General features: G+C 37.1%; 3 protein-coding genes and 1 long non-coding RNA gene across 9 annotated transcripts in view; 2 read left to right on the top strand and 2 right to left on the bottom strand.

The window, feature by feature from the left end:
* Positions 1-2398: 2398 nt before the first annotated feature.
* On the bottom strand, positions 2399-15265 carry LOC116291765 (leucine-rich repeat-containing protein 56). 3 transcript variants are annotated; one of them, XM_089027025.1, is made up of 15 exons: positions 15185-15265; positions 14415-14684; positions 13455-13638; positions 12649-12736; positions 11817-11877; positions 10635-10731; positions 9518-9718; positions 7718-7940; positions 7062-7277; positions 6741-6796; positions 6036-6190; positions 4871-4933; positions 4232-4450; positions 3420-3602; positions 2399-3085 (listed from the first exon to the last, which is right to left on the bottom strand). In XM_089027025.1, exons 2-15 carry the CDS (start codon positions 14423-14425, stop codon positions 2938-2940), a joined length of 1905 nt encoding a protein of 634 aa, XP_088883151.1. In that variant the 5' UTR covers positions 14426-14684; positions 15185-15265; the 3' UTR covers positions 2399-2937. The 3 variants fall into 3 exon arrangements, with proteins under 3 accessions (XP_088883151.1, XP_088883152.1, XP_088883153.1); XM_089027026.1 differs by lacking the exon at positions 15185-15265 and having other exon boundaries at positions 14317-15054; XM_089027027.1 differs by lacking the exons at positions 12649-12736; positions 14415-14684; positions 15185-15265 and having other exon boundaries at positions 13455-13592.
* Positions 7274-10132, top strand: LOC148913101 (uncharacterized). The gene is made up of 2 exons (XR_016119225.1): positions 7274-7420; positions 7491-10132. It is a non-coding gene; the product is annotated as an uncharacterized LOC148913101 (long non-coding RNA).
* On the bottom strand, positions 15184-22508 carry LOC148913102 (phosphatidylserine synthase 2-like). Of its 2 annotated transcripts, none has more exons than XM_089027034.1 (11): positions 22392-22508; positions 21787-22203; positions 20886-20987; positions 20424-20506; positions 19276-19343; positions 18682-18816; positions 18082-18132; positions 17177-17290; positions 16037-16114; positions 15728-15768; positions 15184-15249 (listed from the first exon to the last, which is right to left on the bottom strand). In XM_089027034.1, exons 2-11 carry the CDS (start codon positions 21999-22001, stop codon positions 15243-15245), a joined length of 894 nt encoding a protein of 297 aa, XP_088883160.1. In that variant the 5' UTR covers positions 22002-22203; positions 22392-22508; the 3' UTR covers positions 15184-15242. The 2 variants fall into 2 exon arrangements, with proteins under 2 accessions (XP_088883160.1, XP_088883159.1); XM_089027033.1 differs by having other exon boundaries at positions 15184-15298; positions 22392-22507.
* A 40-nt stretch (positions 22509-22548) lies between these two features.
* LOC116308159 (uncharacterized) overlaps positions 22549-25192 on the top strand; it is a 48750-nt gene continuing 46106 nt past the window's right edge. For all 3 annotated transcript variants that reach the window (XM_089027022.1, XM_089027023.1, XM_089027024.1), the window contains exons 1-2: positions 22549-23202; positions 23284-23401. In XM_089027022.1, coding sequence (XP_088883148.1) covers positions 22714-23202; positions 23284-23401 — 607 coding nt within the window. In that variant the 5' untranslated portion in view covers positions 22549-22713. The remainder of the gene's footprint in view (positions 23203-23283; positions 23402-25192) is intronic.

The following is a 25192-nucleotide window of genomic DNA, read 5'->3' on the forward strand; positions in this document are numbered from 1 at the left end:
CTGTGCTGTTTCTTGCTTTTCTTGTTTTTCCTGTTTTGTGATCGCAAGGAAACACAGCTTGAGCTCAGCTGGTATGATTTCTTGGAAATAACAATTCGATTTATAATTGATGATCTGGAACGCAAAACATTTCTCAAACTCTTCACTTTCTGTAGCCTTAAAATTATTTTTACAGACGAACTAAGCAAGACATCACTTTTTTAATTACAATTGCTTATCGTATGAAAACAAGATAAAGGATGATCAAAGTAGCTATATAAAAAAGTCGATATAAGATATTTTCAGCAAGGCTAACATCACGAACAAAATTAGATAATGATATGCATTGAATTCCAAAGTAAACCTCTTAGCTCCTCCCATTAGCATTTATACCTCTGGTTACGCCCTACACACTTTCTACCCCTTTGCTCAGTTATTTTATGATTGTTCTCTAGAATCTTATGATAGAAATATTCCTTGTAGCCTTTTCTATACATTTACAGTATATTCATATATTAACTTTAGTCTAAGCTATGTTTAATTCCATAATATTCACTCGTATTACTCATCAATAGAATATCGTGCTAAGGAATTTGCTTATTCTTTTAGCCAATCATAATCCGACGATATTATCATAATGATTAGATTGACACCTGTCATAGAATTATTATAAATAGAGCTCATGTAATAGCGCAGCGCAACCGTGACGTCAACAACGAAGACAAACGCGAAATTCAGACAAACAAACTTATAGTTTACTTTCAGCAGGTAATTTTCACAGCCGATCGCAGTAGATCTTAGTTTAAATGGGTTATTATTGTAACTCTAAGTAAAAATAATAAAATCGGTTCGTATAATCCTCGTCGCGGTTAAACAGAATGCAATGTTTATCTGAGTCTTTAAGCTATTTTTAGAATCTGTGCGCTCTGCGCTCTTAGTTTAACACAGAGAGTAGAATAAAGATCCCGAAGCTCATACCGCGACCTGGGAGCAAACCCTTTACTTTGTTAAGTATATCTAGTCAAATACTCTGTCGTACTGTAGCCTTAATACACTCAACACGCATTGTACTGTCATGAGAGAGAAAATGATTATTTTTACAGACGAACTAAGCAATCAGTTTTCTAATTACCATTGCTTATCGTAGGAAAACAAGATAAAGAACGATCAATTAGAGATAAAAAATGTCGATATAAGAGTTCAGCATGGCTAACATCACGCACAAGCTTAGATAATGTATGCATTGAATTCCAAAGTAGGCCTCTTAGCTCCTCCCATTAGCACTTATACCTCTGGCTACGCCCTACACACTTTCTACCCCTTTGCTCAGTTATTTTAGGAATATTCTCTAGAATCTTATGATAGAAATATTCCTCGTAGCCTTTTCTATACATTTACAATATATTCTTATATTAACTTTAGTCTAAGCTATGTTTAATTCCATGATACTCACTCGTATTATTCATCAATAGAATATCGTGCTAAGGAATTTGCTTATTCTTTTAGCCAATCATAATTCGACTATATTATCATAATGATTAGATTGACACCTGTCATAGAATTATTATAAATAGAGCTCATGTAATAGCGCAGCGCAACCGTGACGTCAACAACGAAGACAAACGCGAAATTCAGACAAACAAACTTATAGTTTACTTTCAGCAGATAATTTTCATAGCCGATCGCAGTAGATCTTAGTTTAAATGGGTTATTATTGTAACTTTAAGTAAAACTAATAAAATCGGTTCGTATAATCCTCGTCGCGGTTAAAAAGAATGCAATGTTTATCTGAGTCTTTAAGCTATTTTTAGAATCTGTGCGCTCTGCGCTCTTAGTTTAACACAGAGAGTAGAATAAAGATCCCGAAGCTCATACCGAGACCTGGGTACAAACCCTTCACTTTGTTAAGTATATCTAGTCAAATATCCTGTCGTACTGTAGCCTGAATACACTCAACACTCATGGTACGACCCTGGGCACAAACCCTTTACTTTGTTAAGTATATCTAGTCAAATATCCTGTCGTACTGTAGCCTTAAATGCGCGATTACACGGAGCAATTTTCTCTGCAACTTGTCTTTCAACGGCGTTGCGACACAAGTTGCAAGAGGGTTTACACTGTGCAAAGGAGAAGCAATCGTTGACAAAAGTAGAAACAAATTCTACTTTATGCAAAGATTGCTGCACCTTGTCACGCAACATTTGTTTTCAAATTACTCTCTAGGTCACTGACTAGCCTTGTGTTTACATGGAAGCATAAAAGCGTTTTCACATGCATGACAGTCTAGTCAGTGGCAGGTCGGTGCAGAACAATAGTTATTCAAATTGGTCGCCATATTTTGATACGGTGTATGATGATTCAATGTAAAAAGCAAAACAAAGAAATTAGAAGCAGCTGTATATTAAAGAGAAACACTGGCGAGAGCTTGTCGTTGGGTTTAATGATTCTTAACAATAACACATTTTCACAAGTTAGTTTTATCAAACATTAAGAATATCTTATATCGTGTCCAACACAAAATGAACCCCTCCCCTTCCCCCTCGTGCAAAGTAGGGGCATTTTGCATGACGTTGCCCCAAGTTGATAATATTGGAAGCACCGAGCAAACACCGGGTTTTTCACGACCCGACTTTATATCCCGTAAGGTAGTACCTGATTTAGAAATAAACGCTCGTTATAGTTATATTAATGAAACTTACAAATCCCGGACACACAACGGGATTTTATGCCCCTTCTTTCCCCGGTAGCCGGGTATATGACTCGTTAAATTTGCTAGGCTTGTTGTCCAATAACATAACTACTATGTGAAAGCACAGTGTATTGGAAAGAATGGGCACTGCACAGTACTGCACATTTCACACCGGTTTTTTATACACCGGACAATCTTGTTTGTATTAAAAGTACCTGACCCCTCCCTCCTGGGGATACTGTTTGCTAACCTACCAATCAAACCTATTACTAGTTTGGTTTGAGCCTTCGCTTCTGTAGAGCAGCGGCAGCTGTACCAGGCCTGTAACCATGGGATACCTGAGTGACAGGTGATTGGCTGGACGGTTGAGGCGAATCTTCAGACGTTCTCTGAGTACTTGGTGGGTCTGGTAAAACTCTACCAAAAAAAACATGGCCGCCGTTAAAACCCTCTATAGAAGATGACAATCTTCTACAGCACCACCATATTACCCCCACCATGGTTGAGGGGAGAACTGGGTCAAGTTGACAGTGCATTGCATTGTGGGACTGTTTAGGGGACAAAATAGACGCCATCTGAGAAATGTTTACCCTAAACAGTCCCACAATACACTGCAATGCCAACTCAATCAAGTTTTTTTCTCAACCTCTGAATGGCTAATATGGACTTGCTTGTACCCATGCTAGACCAGAATACATCCTTCCTAGGAATCCTGATATTTATATATTGATTATTTATTAGCTATCAATACCTGTAACGCCTGAGAGCTCTGACAGGAGCTGAAGACAACCTCGGCTCAGTCTCTACAACAGCTGAAGCCGATGGAGGGGTCCTGGGTACCACCGTAGATATCGATTGATTTTCATTGACGTCCAAATCCAACTTATTCTTTAGTAACCGTTCTACTTTTTCTTCTGTGGATGTTTGTCGGTACCTTGCAAGGGAATACAAGTATATGTCAGTATTGAATTGTAGGGGGAGGGGTAGAGTTAATTGTATTCCACAGGAAGACCATGATAAAGAAAGGTCAAACCTCTGATAAGCAGCCAAGGGAAACATGGCTTTCCATAAGAATGGTTATTGCATGAGTGGGAAACATACAGTACTGACTTACAGCACGTATATGGTATGACATGCCGTAACATTGAAATGGCTTTCCATAAGAATGGTTATTGCATGAGTGGGAAACATATGGTACTGACTTACAGCACGTATATGGTATGACATGCCGTAACATTGAAATGGCTTTCCATAACAATGGTTATTGCATGAGTGCGAAACATACAGTACTGACTTACAGCACGTACATGGTACGACATGCCATAACATTGAAATGGCTTTCCATAAGAATGGTTATTGTATGAGTGGGAAACATACGGTACTGACTTACAGCACATACAAGGTACTACATGCCGTAACATTCAAAATGGCTTCCCATTGCCTTCAGTAATTTATCAAATCACATAGCATATTTACGGCTACAGTACAGTATGGCCGCTATACATTTGCCGTATAATTTCCCACTCATACCAAAACCACTGTATATAATGTCTTGATCAATACCTTCTTATCCTAAACTCTCCAGAAGTGTGTGGTCGTTGGAGATCCCTCCCCACCAGGGGTGCCGTAGGTAATGATCTCCCCAAAGGAGATGGTCTTTTGTGATGATGTTCATTGGGTGGGGGAGGGGAGGGTGACATTTCTGGTTGAGGAATGGTTGGTGATGCCGAGGAAATGGAGTCAGCTGCTTCAGTTTTTCTTGGTGAGGAAAAAGGGGATTCCCTGAAATGTAAACAACATCTCTTTTTGAGTTTTTTATTTTTGTATGCTCAAGATATTAATTTTCTTCTGGCTAATCATCTTAGTTGTTTCATTCAACCATTCATTAATTATTATTATTTATAGTTATTATCGTTTTTATCATCAGTATCATCATTGTCGTCATCATCACCATCATCATTATCATCATCACCATCTGGCATCATCATGGTCATCATCACCATCATTGCTATCATCATCATCGTTATCTCATTACCATTATCTCTGTCATCCTCATCATCATCTTTACTTTCATTATCATCTTCACCGTCATCATCATCATCAGTGTCATCATCATCACAATCATTAACATTATAATCACTATTATCATCATCATCAACATTATCATCATAATAATAATAATAATGTGTAATCATTATTCACCCTTCTGATTGGCTAGATTCTGTATCAGCACTTGTTGGTAACTTATGATCTTCCTCTAAGAATCTTAACAAACAAAGAATAATATGATGATAATATTTCAGGGACTGGCCTGAGAATACATGGCATATCACTTATCACTTTACTTTCACTGTAGCCATCATCAAGTTCTAATACTGAAGAAATAGAATATGCCACACATGCTGTGTGCAGTTATAAAGCACAGAGGGATTGGTAGAACACAAGAGAAGTGTTAGGAGAAGATTATTGAAGAGATAATTGAAGTCAATATTTATACAGAGACATCCAGTTTATCAAGGTTAGTTTAACTGGAGTCCTGATATAACATAACAGTTTATCAAGGTTAGTTTAACTGGAGTCATGATATAACATATTAACAGTTTATCAAGGTTAGTTTAACTGGAGTCCTGATATAACATAACAGTTTATCAAGGTTAGTTAAACTGAAGTCCTGATATAACGTAACAGTAAATTTACAGAAATAGAAATATAATAGACAATATAACATGAAATGAAAAATGATGATTTATATAGCGCCCTTTTATATGTGGATATAATCAAAGGCGCTTTACATGGAGTTGTGAATGACAGATTGCTTTTTATGCAATTTACAAGCATGAGAGATGGTTAGTATGAAGTTTAGACACTGAGGATGGTCACTGCCAGGGTTTCTTTTTACGTCCTCAGTAGTTCTTTTATGTCTCCCATTTTGCTGTAGGTTAGGAAGGGTTAGGAGACAGGGCCTACGGTTTAAAGTCCTTGTCTGAGAAGACTTGAAGGTCTAACCATTTGCAGATATTGTTACAAAGGCAGCACCTTCTCCTCAGTTATTTTAATGCCCTGAGTGTTGGTCCGCTCGAGGCTTGAACCACGACCTCCCGCACAACAGACCAACGCTCTTACCAACTGAGCTAACATGGATTTGACATATAGATTAAAAAACATAAATTCGTTCCCTTCTTTAAATCATACTTGCTTAGGGTTGCATTACTATACTAACCCCCTCCCCCCCCCCCACAAACCATACCCTTTCCCCCTCCCTCCCCACCCCACGTGCAAAATGTAATTAATTCTTAAGATGACAATAACAAGTTTCATTTTAAAATTAATTCATTGACTAATAAAATTGCCTTGTTTTGTCACTCACTTTGCAAACTGTTGCCTCCATTCCCTCAGCTCCGTGAAGACATTGTGTTTTGAAGGGAATTGTTTGTTGTTTTCTTCTTCATAGCTTTTTTCAGGAGTATGAATTGGTGAGTTGGTGGTAAAAGGAGGGATAACTGAATTAAAAGCTTTGATATTCTGTTAAAAATAAGAAATATAAATGAATGAATGAATGAGACAGAATTAGTGAGTCGGTCAGTCAGTCAGTCGGTCAGTCAGTTGGTCGGTCGTTCGTTCGGTTGGTCGTTCGGTCAGTCAGTCATTCCGTCAGTTGGTCCGTCAGTCAGTCAGTCAGCCCGTCCATCCGTCCGTCTGTCTGTCAGTCAATCAGTGGATTGGTCAGTCGGTCAGTCAGTCAGTCGGTCATTCAGTCAGTCAGTCAGTCAGTCAGTCAGCCAGCCAGCCAGCCAGCCAGCCAGCCAGCCAGCCAGCCAGCCAGCCAGCCAGCCAGCCAGCCAGCCAGCCAGCCAGCCAGCCAGTCAATCAGTGGATTGGTCAGTCGGTCAGTCAGTCAGTCAGTCGGTCATTCAGTCAGTCATACAGTCAGTCAGTCAGTCATTCAGTCAGTCATTCAGTCAGTCATACAGTCAGTCATACAGTCAGTCAGTCAGTCAGTCAGTCAGTCAGTCAGTAAGTCAGTCAGTGAATTGGTCAGTCAGTGAGTCAGACATATATGACAGGTACTAACCTTTCTTCTTGCCTTAAGGGCTTTTGAGATATTTCCACAGATTACCTCACCAGAACCTAAACAAGAAAACAATCATAAAAAAGAGACTGTGTGGTGCAAAAGCCAAAAGTGTAATACTAGTAAGTACTTCTGATAATCTTGGAGCAATATTTTCAGGACATTTTTTGACATGCATTGAAGAAATGTATAAGGCAATGTGGTTGTTCTCTTCTAACATGAACATCTGAACATGGAATTGCAAAATCCAGAATTTCATGACATCACACTTTGGTACCTTTTAAGTACAGTACTTAATATTCTAAAATGTAAATCAAATCCTACCATGGGTAAGATCACTGCTGTCGTCTCCCTGAAATATACCAGACAGCTCAGAACTATTACCAGAAGAACCTAAAGATGAACCTGGACGCTGTCCAATAGAGCTTCCTGGACGTTGCCTCATGGCTGATGATGGTCTCTGCCTGGACATGGCTGTTTTGGGTCTGTTATTTTTCCTGGCTGATGCTGGCCTTGCTGCTGCTACTGGTTTGGATGGTTCTGATGAGCAAGTTGATACTTCATCATATCAGCAGAAGCAGCACCATTAAAATAGTGGTGTAATGATACTGATGGATGATGATGATGAAAATAATGGTGGTGATGGTGATGGTGATTATTATGATGTTGATGATGATAGTGAGGTTGAAGATGATGATAGTGATGATGGTGAAAGTGATGATAATGATGGTGAATGATGATGATGGTGGTGAGGATGATAATGAAGATGGTGATGATGATGATGATGGTGATGATGATGATGGTGATGATGATGATGATGGTGGTGATGATGATGATGATGGTGATGATGATGATGATTATGGTGGTGATGGTGATGATGATGATGATGATCATGGTGAATGATGATGATGGTGGTGAGGATGATAATGAAGATGGTGATGGTGATGATCATGGTGGTGATGATGATGATGATGATATACCTGTTTCCTCCTGCTCATTCTCTACTGTTTTGAGAGCATTACTAATCAGCTGCCATTCCTCCTTCAAGTGATTAGGTACCCTTGCACTCTTAGCAGATTCTGGCATGTCTCTCAAAACGTCCTTCCCACCAACCTTCTCCACTAAGAACTGTTCATCATCCAGTATCTTCAACCTTGGTACCGCTTGATGGATGGACTTACGGTATTCATAGCCTGCCATTTCCTAATAATTATTATGATCAAATTACTAATAATTGATGAGGTAAGCACAACAGATATTTATTACTAGGTACACTGTAGAAGTCAAGAAATAGACCAGTTTCGAATTCTAAATTACCGCTGTGTTTCTTGATTACAGACTCATTTACACAGGGTTAGCCTCGTATCAGTGTTTAAATGTTCACAAATACCAACAGAAAAGGATGCGCAACTTCAACAATACAAACTTTTTGAAACTTGACAGACCTTGACTGGAACATGTGTGTATTCTGCACAAACTCGAGGCTAACCCTGTGCAAATGAGTCTATAATCAAGAAACACAGTGGTAATTTGGAATTCGAAAGGGGTCTATTGTTACCAGGTAGAAGTGAAGCCCAGTAGGGCCAGGTTAGTACTTGGATGGGTGACTGCCTGGGAATACCTGGTGCTGTAGATTTTCTCTTATGGGCAATTGAAAATTCTCCATTGATAATTGTGCAATATGAGTGTAATAAATTATTATTGTTAAATTATCATTAACAGTCTGTAAATCTGATACACAATTGCCTATATTTACATTCAACTTTAACCAGAATTTTCTCAGCAATTCACTTCAATCTATATTGCTAGGCATTTAATGCCTTTTTATAGAGTGCTTGCACTAAATCCGTGAAACAAATACTAATTTTTAGTACTAAATAGTGATAATCAAACAATAGGAAACAAAGGATTCTGTATGAATTACTACTAATTAGTACTAAATATTATTAACGGGTTAAGTGCGTGCACTCTGTAACGTTTTGCTTTTAAATAGGAAGCACATCTATTATTGAATTTGCTGGTATTTGAACAAAATTCGAAACACCAAGACTTCAAATTATTTGAAAATCTAACCCTGCTGCTTTATGCTTTATGAGTTTTCTACGTTTTTGCCCACTTGGTATCCCATAATTCAAGATGGCTGTCATATCAGTAAGTCATTGAACAACAACAGGTCTGTTCGTTTGCATGTGGAGTTCGACGCTAAAACTGGGTCTGACTTTTATGCTCTATAGAATTATACTTTATATTTATATATATATATGCCTTTTTATGTTCTTTTTCTGTGTGTGTGTTTTCTCAGGGCCTCAATGAAAATCACCTATCGTGAGTGGGCTCCCTGATGAAAGATTATTATTGTTATTATTATTATTATTATTATTATTACTATTATTATTAGTATATGTAATAGGACTCCATGCTGTCCAATTAAGAAATAATTGGACGAGGACAATTCTGAGAACTGACAAAATTGGATGAGGCCATAGGCCGAGTCCAATTTGGAAGTCAGAGGAATTTTTCAAGTCTAATTATTTCTTGATTGGAGAGCATGAAATCCCATTACCTATTAATTACATAGCTGCCTAATTAATCCCACATCAACAAGACCTGTCCAATTAAGAAAATAATTGGACAGTTACCTGTATGGGATTAATGAGAAGCTGTATAATAATAATAATAATAATTATTATTATTACTATTATTATTATTATTATTATTATTGTTATTCATGCAGGTTTCTAATAATAATCATTGAAGGTATATTAAACATGTATTCTTACCTCGGCAGAAGAGTTAGCATGTGGTGCAACACAAACAGGGTTTCCCTCAAGATTAAGACTCTTGAGTGACGAGCACAGTGAAAGAAACTCTACTTGGGACAGGTCGTCAATCAGGTTTCCTTCCAAGTCCAAGACCTCTAGGTTATCCAACATACTGACTGGGCTAACGTCACTGATGTTGTTAAATGCTACAAATAACTCCTGTCAATCAGTCACATTTAAACATATCACATGATACAACAAGCTGGACTCCTGTCAATCAATCACATTAAGACATGTCACATGATACAACAAGCTGGACTCCTGTCAATCAATCACATTAAAACATGTCACATGATACAACAAGCTGGACTCCTGTCAATCAATCACATTAAGACATGTCACATGATACTCCTGTCAATCAATCACATTAAGACATGTCACATGATACTCCTGTCAATCAATCACATTAAGACATGTCACATGATACAACAAGCTGGACTCCTGTCAATCAATCACATTAAGACATGTCACATGATACTCCTGTCAATCAATCACATTAAAACATGTCACATGATACAACAAGCTGGACTCCTGTCAATCAATCACATTAAGACATGTCACATGATACAACAAGCTGGACTCCTGTCAATCAATCACATTAAAACATGTCACATGATACAACAAGCTGAACTCCTGTCAATCAATCACTTTAAAACATGTCACATGATACAACAAGCTTTATATGTATTAAAAAAATAGAAAACGTGCCCACATGCTGTGTGCAGTCATAAAGCACGAGGAGGTTAGCAGAACACGAGAGAAATGTTAGGAGAAGCACAACAGGTAGCGGAGTGCTTCTCATCATGCACTTCTCGAGTGTTCTGTAAAGGAGAGCGCATGCTCACTCTAGATCCGATGACATAACAACACCAACATCATCATCATCATCATAAACACCATGACCAACGCCACCATCATCATCCTCATTGTCATCATCATCATCATCACCACGATCAACACCACCTCCATCATCATCAACATCAACATCAACATCACCACGACCAACACCACCACCACCATTATCATCAAAATGATTATCATTATCATTATCATCATTATCATTAATGACACATACCACAAGAGATGAAAGAGAGCTAATACCGTCCAAGTCAGTCAGTCCACACTGCAACATCCACAAAATCTTCAGGTTACCCAAAGAAGTCCCCAAGTCTCTATATTTTAATGATAACAATGACGTGGAGAACAAATGTGAATATATGGGGGAAATGGGAATAAATGGGAATGACATAAGAGAAATTTTTAAATGGGATTAAAGGAATTGGGATGCAACCATGGATTCCACAGAGTGGCCCTTCTTCCACTTCAGGATTCCAATTGGAATTTAGAAGTTGGTTCTTACGAAGGAAGAAAAAACTGAAGAACCTGGGGGAGGGGGGAGGGGGTGATGGGGATTTGGGGGAACCCTTGAAGCACAGGAGAGAACCAACGAGCAACTCTACTCTAGAGCTCAAAATAGAAAAAAATTGCAGCCTGCCATAGTAAAGGAGCATGGTAAAAGGAGGTCATTCCAGTAAATTTTGCATGCCATTGTATTATTCATTTGGCAGTGCATCCTTATTTTCACCTGCAAAACTTGAAATTTGGCCTATCATTCGTCCACTGACAGGACGCTATTTCGAGCCCTGTACTCACATACGACACGGCTAAGTCTGGGAATCAAACACAAATTGCCGTGACGAAAGGGGAGTACTCTCACTGCCACCAACAGTACTTTCCTTTAAAATCATAAATCTATAAAACCTTAAAGTGCTTATAAGCCTTTACACAATATTTTCAGAATTGATTCTTTAGATAGTGAATAGTTGGTTGTGAAAATAGTTCGTCATTTGAATGTCGGGTCTTTGAGATATGAAGGTTTATATTCCCAATATGTTAATGACTATGACGTAACATAAGGGATCATTTAATATACGACACTGCACTCGTTCTGGAATACAGTATTTTAAAAGCATCACCCTTTTACTCGTAACTCACGTAAAGGCTCTTACAAATTTGTTTTCAAAAAATGTCCGGCATTCAATATTAAAAGTTGCCACAAAATAACTCAAATCCCTTATATTTTACGTCATAGTCATTAACATATTGGAAATATAAACCTTTGTATCTCAAAGACCCGACATTCAAGTGACGAATTATTTTCACCATCAACTATTCACTATTTAAAGAATCAATTCTGAAAATATTGTGTAAGGCTTATAAGCACTTTAAAGCTAAACTTCAGATGCTTAAACCTTACCTGACTGTGGATATTACACTGTTTGATAATTTAAGTTGAACAAGATTTGGTAGCATTGCACCTGGAATCAGCGAAAAAAAAAATAGTTGAAATTATCAGCCACAAACCAATGTATCTTAGTCAAGTGACTAAAAAATTGTTTTTGCTTTGCATCAAACCCTGGAACAACTTCAAGAGCTTACGATGAGCACTCATTAGAATGTGCATGTTATTCCCAACTTCATGCAGGGGCCTTAAAATAATTTAAGTCCGGTATCCTAAGAAATCATGCGTTCTGATTGGCTGTTTGAGCGGGCGGTATTTTGTCAGTATCTGCCCGCGCGCGCGGTCCGGTATCCTTGGCTGCTAAACGACAACACAAAACGATCACAAAAACAAGTAAAAACAATACGGGGAAAAAAATAATAAATATTTACCGTCCTATAGTCGGTCCTGATAGGGAAAAACTGTGCCCTAGGTCTTGAAAATGGACCTCGGCCTAACCGCCTCAGTTCGTATATTCAAGACCTCGGGCACAGTTTTTCCCTATCCGGACCTCCTGGCTGGTAAATAACATATATGTATTCCCCTTTTTTACAGCAGGTTAGGAAGGGGTGGGAGACAGGGCCACGGTTTTAAGTCCTTGTTGGAGAAGACTGGAAGGTCTAATTATTTGCAGATAATATTGCAAAGGCAGCACCTTCTCCTCAGTTATCTTAAGACCCTGAGTGTAGGTCCATCTGAGGCTTGAACCACAACCTCCCGCACAACAGACCAACGCTCTTACCAACTGAGCTAACCGGGTGGCGGTTTAATTAACATAAATCAGATACAACTTGAGAAATATTCTTACCAAAATTTCCCAGGCTCTGTTCATTAGTATTTACTTGCATTTCCAGGCAGGTGATATCCTCCAAATTACTCACACCAGACAAGGATTTCTAAAATTTATTTTTAAATGTAAAATGTTCAGCCATCGTTTTTATGAGCAGCAAAGCAAAATTCTTCTAGAAAATAGCTTTAGAAATATAAAGCAAAGTCCATATATTTCACATAATTTCTCTCAAAATTTATAGCGGACTGTACCCTATAGCCTCACTTCTATGTAGAATTGAGAATGTATCGTTCAAGAAAATTTGCATACCTAACAATGGAGGAACTTTTAAAAAAGGTACACCCACTTCTCTGGAATTTCAATTTTTCGAGGCGAACTGAATATTGGGGAATAATAACCGAAACGAAGTTGAGGTTATTATTCCCGATATTCACTGAGCCTGAGGTGAATAATAATTATTGTTTTAGTATAAATATACAGGTGATTCTTTAAAAACAGAAAAGAAAGAAGATAAAAGACATATTTAAAATTAGGTAACAGCAACAAAGCAGCTGGCCGCCATTTTGGATTATCTCTGGAGGCGATTATTGTGTGATAATCTGAGTTTCTCGACCAATTAACGTGCGAGATTTTCAATAGTCACCTGTGTATTTATACTAAATGGTTATATTCTAGAACCACACGATTCCTCTGAGTTACATACTCAACTGAGACTTATCTCACCTATTGCCCATTACTAAAAACTTTATATAAAAGTAGCGTAGCCAATCAGAATGCACTGTGAATTTTCAATAGTCATTTAGTTTGTTTGTGATTCAACTTACAAGTTTATTTGGTGACAGAAACTCCTCCCACAAGTTGTCTGTTTCCTCGTCGTCTCTTTTTACAGGCTCAGGGTTGACATTCCCGTCGTCAAACTCTCGTATTCTGACTCCACTGTAACCACCTATCCTGGGCATATGATCACTCATGCCTTCTAGAGTTAACATGTCATCTTCCATACCTTTACTGGTGGAATAAATAAATGATGATATATATTGTCATCTTTATCACTATTTTCACTATCACCATGATTAACATCCCCGTCACTATTTATAATATCATCATCACCATCACCATCATTATCACCATCAAACATTGGCATCACCATCATCATCAATATCATTATCATCATCTTCATCATCAGTCTCATCATCACATTCATCATCACCAACACCACCACAATCATCATCACCATCATCATCACCACCATCACCATCATATCCACATCATCATCATCATCATCATCATCATCATCATCACCATAGGCATCACTATTATCATCACCATCATACTATGATAATATCACAGCCGTTTACAATCAACAATGCCATATTCAATCAGCGTGCGATATTGTTTTAAGTTATTGTAAATCTTTATAGATTAGAGTACAAACACTAAAAGTGTGCAACACTTTACACTATTTAGTAGTAAATAGTGCTAATTAAACAATAGAAAAAATAGGATTATCATAATTTAGCAGTATTTAGTGGTATTTATAATATAATAATAATAATAACTTTATTAATGTCTCTATTTCTTCTAGCCGGGCACAAGTGCCCTACTAATCGGGGATACAAAAATGAAATCCCCTCCCCGGCGGGAAATAGTACCCCAGTCTCCCGCATGACAGACGGGGATACTCACCACTATGTTGCACACTTATAGTGTTTGTATTCTAGTAAGAATAGAATAGTATAATAGGTTAATAATACAGTTAATTATATGCGGCACAGGTTACTTACTTGTCATACATGTACTGGTAGGTTTCATTCAAAGCGACCGAGCCACAAAACAATAGAATGACAACACATGTTCACATCAAGATGTTGGGCGGAGGAATCCACAGAATGAACTTCATGTAAAATAGTGATAACTCTGCCGTCAGGTACTGTTAAAGGCTATCACAACGATAAACCTTCCATCGGAAAGAGCATTTACCACTTACCACCATTGTGACCATAGTGTTAATTACAGTATTGTCTTGTCATGAAAATCATATCACAATTTTTTTCCTGTAGTAACAACCACAAGTTAGTTGTAGTTATTGTTACCTGTTTCCATTGTAATGTGTTTCCAAAGTAACATGTTTCTATAGTAACATGTTTCCATTGTAACATGTTACCATAGTAACATGTTTCCATAGTAACATGTTTCCATAGTAACATGTTTCTATGGTAACATGTTTCCATAGTAACATGTTGCCAAAGTAACATGTTTTCATAGTAACATTTTCCCATATATAGTAACGTGTTTCTATAGTAACGTTTCTTTGATTTCCATGGTTACAAGTTTCCATGACCAGAACCCTTGGTTAACATAGTAATCACCCATTCATTGCTTTGACTTCGACTATGCATGAATAATAACTAATAAAGATGAATCAATTGAGTACACACCACAGTGGCAATACCTAGGTTATCATGTGTGTGTGTGATGATCAACCCACACAGGAAACCATGACAACCATGTTATGCATGAATAACTAACAAAGATGAATCAATTGAGTACAAACCACAGCGCCAATACCACAGACAGCTAACCAGCGCTTTAGATTCCTTGTAGCACCTCAGTCATAGGCTGTAAATGAATATGGGGTGAACTGTTCTGCTACTCTCTTTAATTCCCACTAAAAACATTGGTTGTATTATTATAATGATTGAATGATGATACTGATGGTGATGATGATGAAGATGATGGTACTGATGATGCTGATGATGATAATGTTGATGATGATGATGATGACGATAACGATGATGATAATGGTGATGCTGATGATGAAGATAATGATCATAATATTGCATAGAACAAAATGATGATAATGATGGTGATGATGATGATGGTGCTGATGATAATGGTGATGATGGAGATGGTAATGATGATGGTGATAATAATAATGATGGTGATTGAGTTGTTGATGGTGATGATGATAATGATGATGACAAGGAAATTAGATGGAGGATCAATTGTGGTTCTTTATAATTTCTCCCACTATTCCTAACGTTCTGGACTGATGAACACCTCGTTTCAACACTCAATCATAACATAACCAGCTTACCTGTATGTGGGGATATTGTACAACCCACTCCAATGAAACGACTGCAATAAATGACAGTACGAGGTCAGTGTGAAGCCTCAATATGGGATTAAAATAATGGGAAGTATGTGTGAATGAAAGAGAAATAGGAAGAAATAAAAGGTATTGTAGACCTGTAATGTGAAATTATTTTACGACAAATGTAGGGAGTGATTAATGCTAAATCTACAGAGCCAGAGGCTTGCCTAAAGAATTGACGACAGATCAACTTGGAATTTATGAGTTGAACCCAGAGTTGAACCTTTATTAGTAACAATACAGATTCATTACCTTGATAGCCAGGTAGTCACAAGTCTTCATCCCAAGGTATGTTCCAAAACCATTACATATCAACACGTCCATTATCCACTACAAATATGAACAAATATAAAAAAACCTTTCATTTCATATCACCACCTCATTAGCTCAATACATACACAACTTTTATAACTGCATATGTTACGTCATAGTCATTAACATATTGGAAATATAAACCTTTGTATCTCAAAGACCCGACATTCAAGTGACGAATTATTTTCACCATCAACTATTCACTATTTAAAGAATCAATTCTGAAAATATTGTGTAAAGGCTTATAAGCACTGTAATTTTTAACTTTTATGCAAATTAGCAGCAACAAGTAACGTACAAAACTCTCTATTTTCGATCTTTCATATCTTCTTCTTTTGGTATTCAGTCAAATTTTACAAAATTTTCTGGAAAAACTTTTCATGACGTAATTTCTCAAATAATTGCAATGACATTTTCTGGTAAAAAGACCTTATTTTTTCTATTAATCTCTGAATTATGAATGTTGTGTATATGGGTAAGAGCGTCAGTCTGTTGAGTGTGGGAGGTTGTTGTTGTTGTTGCTGCTGCTGCTGTTGTTGTTGAGGATGAGGATGAGGATGAGGATGAGGATGAGGATGAGGATGAGGATGAGGATGAGGATGAGGATGAGGATGAGGATGAGGATGATGATGATGATGATGATGATGGTCATGATGATGGTGATGATGATGATGGTCATGATGATGGTTATGGTGATGATGATGATGGTCATGATGATTGTGATTTTATGATTAGATTGATAGTGAAAATGGTGACGAGGATTGTGAAAATAGTGATAATGATGGTGATGACAATAATTGCTTCTTATTATTTCGAAGTTTTAGAAGTTGATTTTTGTGGAGGGAGGAAAGCTAGAGAATCCGGAAAACCCTCGAAGCACAGGAGAGAACCAACAAACAACTCTACTCACATATGACACCGAGCTTAGCAGGACTCAAACTAGCTGGGTCCCATTGGTGAGAGGTGAGTGCTCTCAGCGCTACGCCACCCATGCTTCCCAATATGGTTTATGTTTTGAGTATGACAGAATATAAACATATCTGTAGTGTAGTTAAATTTCATTAGAGGTGTTCAACTCACATGGTCCCACCAGCACTCACAGAAATTCGGCAGTTGATGTTCCAGCGTATATTCAAGAATCTCAAATAAAACACTAATTACAGTACACAACCACCAATCCCGGATCATCAGCGCCTGCAGAAGAATAGCAAACACGTTACATCAAGCAAGAATTTTGAAAATTATTTATTAATATTTGAATACTTTTTTTAAATATTTTTCCTTCAAGTATTATTATCGTAGTTAACTTCTTCAGCATTCCTGATCTCTAGCCAATATCATTTAGAATAGTTTTATATACGTACATAATGAACACAAGTCTAATACTCATTCAGAAAAAAGTATGTCAAAATTACCTTTTGAATGAAATAGAAAACGCGTGCACGTGCTGTGTGCAGTTATAAAGCATGCGGGGGTTGGCAGAACAAGAGAGAAGTGTTTAGGAGAAGCATGACGCATAGTGGAGTGCTTCTCGACACTTCTCAAATGTTTTGCCAATCCCCCAGTGCTTTTTACAGCACAGCAAGCAAGCTTTTTATTTCTTTTATAAAATGCAAAGGGCCTGTGCATGCTGTGTGCTCTCATAAAGCACTTGCTCCCGACCAATCAGAATGCCGAATCTTCAATATTCAAAAGATGATAATAATTTGAAAATTCGATTAACTTGGCTTGTAGGTTCTTGTTTATAGCACAAACAGAAGGTAAGTCATTAATATTACATATTCCTTGCACAAAAAGTTGTTTTTGCATTTCAGTTGCATATATGCTTGGCTTTTGTATATGCCAGGCTTTGAAGATTCGTTTTCAATAATGAATGTTCGAATCAAACAATGAAATCAAGAATCCAAAAATAAAGTCATTAATGACCTCTACGTGTTCACGCTTGAGGTAGTTTGACTGTAAATTAAGCAGCGTACAGTACGTACCTTGGCCCACCATCCAATCAAGTGGCAGAACACAAAAAAGTCACATTTTTCCTGAACAAAAACCAAAACCAATTAAATATCAATCAACGAATGACAAGCATTTTATAGCTCCAAAATGAATTGCAGTTAAAGGGGATGAAAATCAATGAAAATTGAAAATGACTTGTTTAAACTTATCTATATGGCCCAGATAGTAGCCAAGCAACATGTTTCCTTCACAGTCAAAAGTGGCGGGGGAAAATTATCAATTTTATGCAGCATATAAATTGTGAGTAAGTTATGTCATTTACTCAACCCTATTGTTCTTTTCGCTTTTGGCCCAAAATATCTCAATAGCAAGTGGCTCCCAGGCTAAAATTTTCACTAATCTGGTTTTCATAATCATAATTGAGTCATATTATCCTCAAATACTTCAATTATTTGGACTTTCAAAAATTGGTGCATTCTCATCCAATGTGCACAATTAAGTAACAAAGGATCACTACAAAAGATGAGTGGTGCATGTTGATGAATGGCTTTGAAAACAGCCCTGGATGTCACAATGCGTTCTGTACATGATGTGAATCCAAGCGAAATAGTGTCCTGATAATGATTAATTACCATGAAGTTATGAAATGGACCATCTGGATGGCCAGGAGTATAGAGTGAACAATCATCGCAGTACAATGTCTCTGGTAATGGTTCTCCAAGACTTTTGTCAAAATATTTTAACAACTGTCGAGCATCATCTAAAGTCTTGAAACAAAATACAATATCAATGATAATTACCAAAAGAATGTACTGTGTAGTTACAAAAAACATCCATACCCCACCCATGGAGGGAAGTGGAAAATCTGGAGTGGAGGGGGGTCAGAGAATGAACAAAATTACAGAGTTTATAAGCAAAAACGTGGCTTTTAAGTCCTCAATTGGCTGAACACAGAACACAGAAGAATCTCTGTAATTTCAATTTCAAATGACTACTGAAATTTGATTAATATAGCAATGAACTTTTCAATGGATCAAAGATCTTTGTAAAAAAAACTTTTTTTAATAATTTTTTTTATAAGTAAATCTTCAAATGTTACATAGCTTGCTACTCAATCAAGTAATCTGATGTACCATTGACTTTTGAATGTATGCTAATTAATTATTAACCAATCAGAGTGTGTATTATATCGTAGCTATGTTATAATGATTATTATAGAACAGTACCTGGAATAAGATGAAAATCAATGCCAACTCGTACAACACGCTCAAACACAGCATCAGTCTCCAAAATGCTACACAAAAAGAAAACATAAAAATATGCATCAATTTGTTGGAGTTCGTTAGTCATTTTAATTTATGTCCTAGAAATTTATTCTAGGATTTCATAGTTTTAGTACCATCCTTGGCTGCTTTTATTATTATAAATTCCCTCGATATGCAGTGCACATATTCTAAACTTTTTCATTATATTATTTATTAATCGATTTCATGGCATTCACATTATGACATATTATATTACCGAAGTGTGATGTCATCAAATTCAAAATTTAGCTTCATATTTGAAGAGAACACAACATTGCCTACATTCTGGGTTAAGGGTGTTGCGATAAGTAAAAATGGAGATATTGGGCATTAAAGTTCAAAAAATCCTCATACATTTTCTCTCATCTTGCACTGGATCCAATCTTGTTAAATTCAGTACCAAATAAAAGATAATGTATGAAGATACATGTATTTTTTTATTTCCTTTTGGCTTTTCACATTCTATCATTCTGAAATTTCACAGTATATCATATTTTACAAGCAGTTTCAGATACAGTAATGTCAAAAAACCCAAAAGTTCTTTAAAAATATTTTTGTGGCGTCATGGTACTCTAGAGTATGGCAAGCTAAACACGACAAAAGTATGGTGAGATCAAAATCACATGTTGAGAATAATGCATCACTGTACGAAAATACAAAATTCCTATGCGAGAATTGAAATCAGGATACGAGTTTGCAAAGGCAACATACGAGAATCAATAATCATTATACCAGAATCAGAAACAAAATCACTATGTGAGTTCAGAAAATCACTAAAACAAGAATATCAATTAGCAGTCACAAAATATCGATTGAAAAGTCATCAATTAGAGCATGAAGCAAGATGGCGACTGCATGGGTTGACTTCTGAAGATTTGACAGAGTTGTTTTCATCTTCAAGCGACATCGCTGAATGGATTGTTTCAATTTTTTATTCCCATATAGCAATAGCAATTTTTTAATCTCGTACAGTGATGCATTATTCTCAACATGTGATTTTGATCTCACAATACTTTTGTCCTGTTTGGCTTGCCATACTAGAGAGATGTTAGTCATTGGTCAATCATTACCAGGGTGTGGACGCTTGAATGATCCCTCTCTGATCTGAGTGACACCAAACAACAAGAACACCATTACACAAGCGAACAATCCTCTGTACAAATGGAAACAAATTTTATAGTTAAATAACAAACACTAAAAGAAAAAAGTATGGATTGATTGGTAAGTGTACTGCTTACTAAGCAAGAGGTCCATAGTTTGATCCTCAGTGACCTCACACACTTGTTTTAAGGAGCAAGTATGGCCTGGTTGGTTAGTGTACTGCTTGCTAAGCAAGAGGTTCATAGTTTGATCCTCAGTGACCTCACACACTTGTTTTAAGGAGCAAGTGTGGCCTGGTTGGTTAGTGTGCTGCCTGCTAAGCAAGAGGTTCATAGTTTGATCCTCAGTGACCTAATGCGTGGTGTTTAGAAAGGCAAGTGGTAGCATTACTTTAATTTCTGTTAAATGTAATTGTGAACATTATAGAATACCTTTTAGTATTATATTGACTATCCATCGGCGTTAACTCAAACAATGCAACATATACAAGCACAGCAAACATTCCAACAAGGACTGTGATGGTATGTGCTTGCCTGCAGATAAAATCAAACAAAGGCTGTCAGAAAACAACTTTTTTCTTATTCCTAAAATTGGTCCAAATAGGGAATGTGCTCTCAGTCTTGAATGTAAGATAGAAAAGTCTGTAGCGCACCATAAGTTGCAACACACAGATGACAGTAGACGTTGTGAAACTCTAAACCAGAATAAAGACAAAATTTCAAGATAAAAAAACGTTTTTGTATTACTTCCACTGTAGCAAACATTGGGTAACCTCATAATCACGGCTCAAGCAGTGATCAGAATATTGTCTCATAATCACTGGTTGCTTGACCAATCACAGTGCACTAAACTCTACATTCAAGTCTCAGATTATACTAATTTCCACTTAAATCAAAAACATATTATAGTAAGTGATTATAATCAGCTCCTGATTTATTCATTGATATTTTAATGATTCCTTTTATTGTTTAGCTACAACTTCATTATCCTTGCCTATTGTTTTCATGCTTCAGGTGCTTTTAATACAACACCAAGTAGAAAGAGTCCATGTTATTCGACTCAAAGATAGAAAGAGCTCGTGTTAATTATTTGACTCAAATATACAGAAAAATCTATACCTTATTAACTGGCTTAAGACTGTCATTGATAGGCGATATAAAAGTTCAATGAGAAGCGTTTATGAGCTTATTTAAATCCAAGTTATAATAAATATTAATATAAACAAATGGTTTACACTTATTAACCCAGACGTTAAGCACGAAGCTGGTGAGGGTTATTCCTTCACATATCAGTTTTCTTTAGTTCAAGCTCAATAACACCACTTTAACCTACCAGAAAAAGGTATTAGTGCCATCATCACTAAATTGTTGGGTCTGTTTTCGGTCCCATTCACATGCGATGGCAAAAGGACGTCGTTCAACATGGTCTCCACCATTGGCTCGTACTGTTGATTGCTCACTTAACTTCATGACTTTCTCCATAGAACTCTTACAACAGCACTGTCCACAAGTACATCTACACTCGGTTGACTCCTTTAGCTTGGCCATGACGTTTTATTGAAGAGATCAGAGGTGGTTTAGGGTGTTTTTATGTTGGATGTTGTTTGGCTCCCGTCCCGTACGTTGTGAGTCAGTGCTTACTGAAAGTTGTAAAGTCCTTGTAACCAGATTGTAGCTACCGGCGTAACCATGGCTAGGGTTTTATACGGATCTCTGACAATCTTTAATAGTTCTTAATTTGATCGTAAAACTATAACAAACATAAAAGAATACATGAATTACTTAAGGTTACAATCGCTATGGTGTTATCTCTAATCAGGCATGATTTACAGTGAACAGTGGTATATATGGTGTGTCTAAATCATCCAAAAATGTACAATCAATAATAAATCATATATGTGTGTGATTACAAAGTAATTTGTATAAGATTTTACTGACCTTGTCTAGCCATATACTTGCTCTTACAAATCGCTCCTCGTGGTCCGTTGACCGACAATTGAAATTTGAGATCAGAATAATGATGTACTTATTATATACTTAATAATTATTTAAACATTCCACGACTGTTCATGGCAACAGTCACACAGATGTTACTGACCTTTGTAAAAAGCGATAAAGCTAGCGCCCAAACTCTTCTGGGTTTGCCGAATGGAACGCCTGATCTTTATCGCATTATATATGTCTTTTATTTTTTAATTAGTGTTTTATTTTTGCCTCTAAAGCACTTAGATATTTTATTCTTTAAAACGTTTTGTGAGTGATGTTCTTCAGTCGTGGCTGTAATAGAGGAAAATCGAAGTTAATTGTCCGAGATTATCAAAAGTTTGTTGACGAGGACGGCCAAACCAAAGTGAAACGAGTGAGGAGCACCGTGAGAATACTAGAAGGTGTTGTGAATAGTCGACAAGATGATGATGGGGCAAGTTCATCTTCAGCTGACGATATACTAGACTTGCCAGACGCTAGTGATGGCTTCAATGTTGAAGTTGACCCTGGTCCATCCCACTACGAAAAAAGTAGTGCTAGTGCTGTCAAGCACTGGCAGGAAATTAGAGCAAACTTAATTAAAGTTTCTCTAAAACGAGAAGGTTTACTGCAGCTTGATAAAGAATGCAGCAAGTGCAAAGCACAAACAGCTCAACTGAGATGTCTTGATTGTGGTTGTTCGTCAGGTTTTTTTCTGTGTGAATCCTGTTGTATATGCCTTCACAGTACAGAGAATATTCTACATTGCCCTGAGATATGGAAAGTAAATTTCAGACTATTGCATCCTGTATAACAAATTGCATACTCAATCTCTTACTGTAAAATACTGCATGTTTGTTCTAAGGATGGAAAGTGGGAGCAATACATTTTTACAAAGACGTTTGCTACATCCTGCTTTGATCCTGATTGTGCTGAAATGGGCCACCAAATCAATTTGTCCTTAACTTTGATTGATGACAAAGGTAATGTACATCAAATGAAGCAGCATACTCTATTTATAACATTAAAATATATATTGCACCTATACATATATTGGTCACCTGTCAATCTTAGCCAGTATTTTTAAAGGGGGACTTGAACGAAAATCGCTCAAACTTCAATTGAGCTGAACTTCTTCAGAATAATCTTTAGTGGTTAAATAAACACGTTATCAAGTTTTATCGCTATATTCAGGTCCAAAGTATTATATTTTTACGGTTCTTTTTTGGAGTCTGTGATGTCATATACTCAACATCACGCATCGCTCAATACATTTCTTTGTATTTTATGATCAAAATATCAGTTTCAAAGAAAAGAAAGACCTCTCGGCCTAATAGAAATAAAATAAATCAAGGATTTCTTTACAAAGAAATGTATTGAGCGATGTGTGAAGTTGAGTAAATGACGTCACAGACTCCAAAACAGAACCGTAAAAATATAATACTTTCGACCTGAATATTGCAAAAAAACTTCATACAGTGTTTGTGGTGTATTTTCTAAATAATAATCAACTACACTAAACCATGTGCTTTGATGCTCGTCTCTTTATTACACACATGCGCACTCGCACGCTTGCAAACCTAACAGGGGTGGGGTGGGTAAATCCACCAACACTACATCTCTCCCTTTTTTTAAAACATGAGTTCACACATGGTTGAGCAAAACAACAATAAACTAAGATGCCCAAAGTCTTTAACTGTCATAACATTTAAACATCATAAGCTTTAGCAAGCTCACAGTCAGACAAAAGTTATAGGCCCAACATAGCCCAGTACATAGTCATCAAACCTTGCAGGTAGCATCCTTGCACGAGTAGGTCGAGTAGCTTGAAGGTTAGGATTGCAGGGTTGACCCGGATGGTCAACCTGGCTGGCTTGGGTAGGTGACATTCCTACTGCTGTGGTCGCCTTGAAAGTTCCTCCAGGAGGTTGATCATCAAAGCAGGGGTCAATCTCATCAAGCTCTGAGGTTGTGGTCCTGGGTTCAGGCACATTTTCTCTGCTGCCGTAGAATTTCTTTAAATGGGTGACATTCCTGTGATACTGAGATCTTCCATCACCAATGAGAACACTGTTTCCTTGCTTCTGAATCACTGTGAATGGTGATGGTTTGAATGGTGTAGATAGCTTGTTCTGTCTCTCCTGTTTGACCAGTGTGACAGAGTCAAAAGACACTATTTTGGACAGTAATTATTTAGTCATAAATCTATATTTTTAATTAGGAATGCCTCGTGTACACATAGGAATGTAATTCTTTAGTTAACTGTTTGCGTGGAAAATGCGTAAGCAAGAAATAATTTCCGTACGTAATTACATTACAGTGAGTCATGCCTAGGTTTGGCGCTTGTTTACGTAAGTTCGTGTTTGGGACATCCTGTTTGCGCCTAGGGCGTGCAACATTGCATAGGATGTGTAAGGTCTTAAGAATGCAGGTTTTTCCATAAAAATAGGCCCAAACTAAGCTTAAATCAGTGTAGTAAAAGTTCTTGAAGACGTTGCACATATCAAGACAAGGAATTCTCTACGATGTAAAGAGATATCCTGTAATCTCGTTCCCGTTTTTTTTCATGTATTGTAAAGTTGTGTGAATTTTTCAATAAATTCTTTTGTCAAAACCACTTGCAATCTGATTCATAGCTGAGCGCCTTGCCGCCGGTTACATTTTTGGTGTCAGAAGTGGGATTGCAAGAAAGTTGACATTAGTAGTTATTGATTATTTACAAACGGGAACGAGACTGAAATCATGGCAGAAGAAGCTGTGGCTGCACTCACAGA

The sequence above is a fragment of the Actinia tenebrosa genome, unplaced genomic scaffold (assembly GCF_029948245.1).
Source record: "Actinia tenebrosa isolate PJP-AT-01 unplaced genomic scaffold, QUT_ActTen_1.0 PGA_scaffold10__47_contigs__length_13832649, whole genome shotgun sequence".
Taxonomy (NCBI): Eukaryota; Metazoa; Cnidaria; class Anthozoa; order Actiniaria; family Actiniidae; genus Actinia; species Actinia tenebrosa.